The sequence below is a fragment of the Eptatretus burgeri genome, chromosome 2 (assembly GCF_056783735.1).
Source record: "Eptatretus burgeri isolate ZD-2024b chromosome 2, Ebu_testis_v1, whole genome shotgun sequence".
Taxonomy (NCBI): Eukaryota; Metazoa; Chordata; class Myxini; order Myxiniformes; family Myxinidae; genus Eptatretus; species Eptatretus burgeri.
The window spans coordinates 156,350,895-156,353,394 of NC_140962.1; the positions used below are offsets into that span (position 1 = coordinate 156,350,895).

The 2,500-nt window shown below is 37.3% G+C and overlaps 2 protein-coding genes across 4 annotated transcripts in view; one reads left to right on the forward strand and one right to left on the reverse strand.

Moving 5' to 3' along the window:
* LOC147033655 (tubulin alpha chain-like) overlaps window positions 1–2,500 on the forward strand; it is a 497,880-nt gene that overhangs the window by 242,548 nt on the left and 252,832 nt on the right. The window lies entirely within an intron of this gene.
* Window positions 1–2,500, reverse strand: part of LOC147033660 (homeobox protein BarH-like 1) — a 68,103-nt gene that overhangs the window by 507 nt on the left and 65,096 nt on the right. For both annotated transcript variants that reach the window (XM_085871730.1, XM_085871729.1), the window contains exon 4: window positions 1–368. This exon is cut by the window's left edge and continues 507 nt beyond it. In XM_085871730.1, the coding sequence (XP_085727856.1) occupies window positions 117–368 (252 nt within the window). In that variant the 3' untranslated portion in view covers window positions 1–116. The remainder of the gene's footprint in view (window positions 369–2,500) is intronic.

Below are 2,500 nucleotides of genomic sequence, written 5' to 3' on the forward strand. Positions count from 1 at the left end.
TGGAGACCGAATCCAGGTCCGTCATTGTTGCGGAGGAGGTCAGAACGATAGGGATAGTCGCTCAAAGCAAGTTCTTCAACTGGACCCTGCAGTATTGAATAGATCAATTTGGCCTTTCATTGACGGTCCGGGTCATCGGGTGGCCCTTCTTCCACTCGGTCATCACTGTTCGCATGATCCGAGCACAATCGTGCTGGTTCTGAGCCCGTGAGCTCGATGCCGATGGTTTGGGGGTCTGAGGGGTCACTCTCCCGTCGCTCTGCTCGCATTCTCTCCTCCGCCGCGATTTGCTCACTCGTTGGGATGGAGTTCTTGCGCGGTCGACCTTTGGGCTTGGTAGGGGATTCAAGACCACCTCCTTGGAGCACCTGCCCACACACATAGGTAAGAAAGGTGAGCCCTGTGGGCTCTGTTGAAGCGTTTACATTCTTTGACAGAAACGAGGGTCCATTGGCAAGAACAGGTACAGGTCACCTGCAGTGCACTGGTCATACTGTCATGGCCTCACTTCGTTGATTGAAAAAAGGCAAAAAAAATGGAGAAACTTATGAAAAACTGCAATCAGGGAGACACTTTCGTGCTCAGTGGATGAAGATGAACATTTTGAATAAGTCATTTGTACTTTTTGCAAGTCAAATGTTGAATTCAAATTCTTACACATTTTGTTGTTTAGTCCATCTTCCATTTTTTTTAACCAGTCTTCTTATTGCTTTTGTTGTTTTCTGTTTTATGTTTGTTGGTTTTTTCATGGTTTTTGAACTTACGGCGTCATCAAAGAGGAATTTCTCTGGATACAGGCCGATAAAAATTATTGTTGTTGTTATTATTATTATTATTATTTATTTATTTATTATTTAATCAATGTTTGGATGTGTAAGTATTGAATTCTCCTCGCACTTTGACTTCAAATGAAACCGTTTTGAAATTATCATCGTTATTTATATACTATGTCAAACCAGAATATTATATATATATATATATATATATATATATATATATATATATATATATATATATATATATATATATATATTGACAGCCCTGACAACACACACCCACACACACACACACACACACACACACACATACACACACACACACACACACACACACACACACACACACACACACACACACACACACACACACACACACACACACACACACGCGTTCCCTTTCAAGACACAAGACAAGACTAAATGCCATTAGACACATCAAAGTTTGAGCAATGATTGCCAACCTCCTGTTTTCCACGTTCTATCCCGTTTAAATGCTGAGCATCAGGAAGAAAAGCAGCACATACCATTTTTAAAGTGTTCAGTATGACTCTGCCGGGGTTCAAACCACCGACCTCTCAGACTCAGAGTAGATGGTCTTACCATTAAACCATTGAGGTATTCATCGATTAAATTAAGTGGATATATTAAATGTGGGGTAGTATCTTTGGCTGAGGGTGTGGCTTTACTGCTAATGCAATGCCCTCTTGTGGTTAGGGCAGGAATTTGGAATTTAGCTATGATGCTGGCGATAGCTCACCTCCTCTTCGCGAAGGACACCATGGGATCTTTTAACTTTCACCAACGAATGCTGGCAGATGAAATTCCTGTTTAGCATCCATGCAAGAGACAGCACACTCATTGATGAATTACTTTGCCTGTGTACCACCGGGATGAGAGTTTATAGCTGAGTTGGGATTCAAATCCAAGAAAGACAGCTTAGAGGTGAGGCTCTACCTCTGGGCCATCCTGTCAGCCTAATTAATTAAATGAAGGACATCTAAATCAATTCACTGAACTCGGTAGACAAATGGATTAAATGAAGTAGACAGATACATTAATTAAATGAAGGAAATAGATGAACAGATTAAATGAGGTAGACTGATAAATTGATAAAATTAAGTAGATGGATAAATTGATTCAATGGAGATAGAAAGACCGATTAAATGAAGTTTTGTAGATCGATAAATTTAAGTATATATATATATATATATATATATATATATATATATATATATATAAATATATATATATATATATATATATATATATATATATATATATATATAAATATATAAATGTAAATATATGAAAATTCAATAAAGTAGATTGACAAATAAATTAAATGAATTGTATACAGGTATATAAATAGATTAAATGAAGTAGAGAAATCGATAAAATGAAGTAAACATATAAATACATTCAATGTAGATAGAGAAATCAATTAAAAGAAGGATATAGATAAATAGATGAAATGAAGTCGATAGGATAAATTAAATTAATTCGAGAAATAAATCCATCCATCCAATGGAACCATACTCTGTTCAGTGCTGGTGCTGCCAAAGCAGTTTCAGGGACTATTGCACACAATCTTTGAGAGGTCATCCCTCTGACAGAATACTCAAATGGCTTAATCATCCCAGCAAGCTGTTACTCATTTTGCTAACTTAAGAAGGATGACAGGCTGTCAACCCCACCAGGTATTAATTCAACAATCAGCAGGA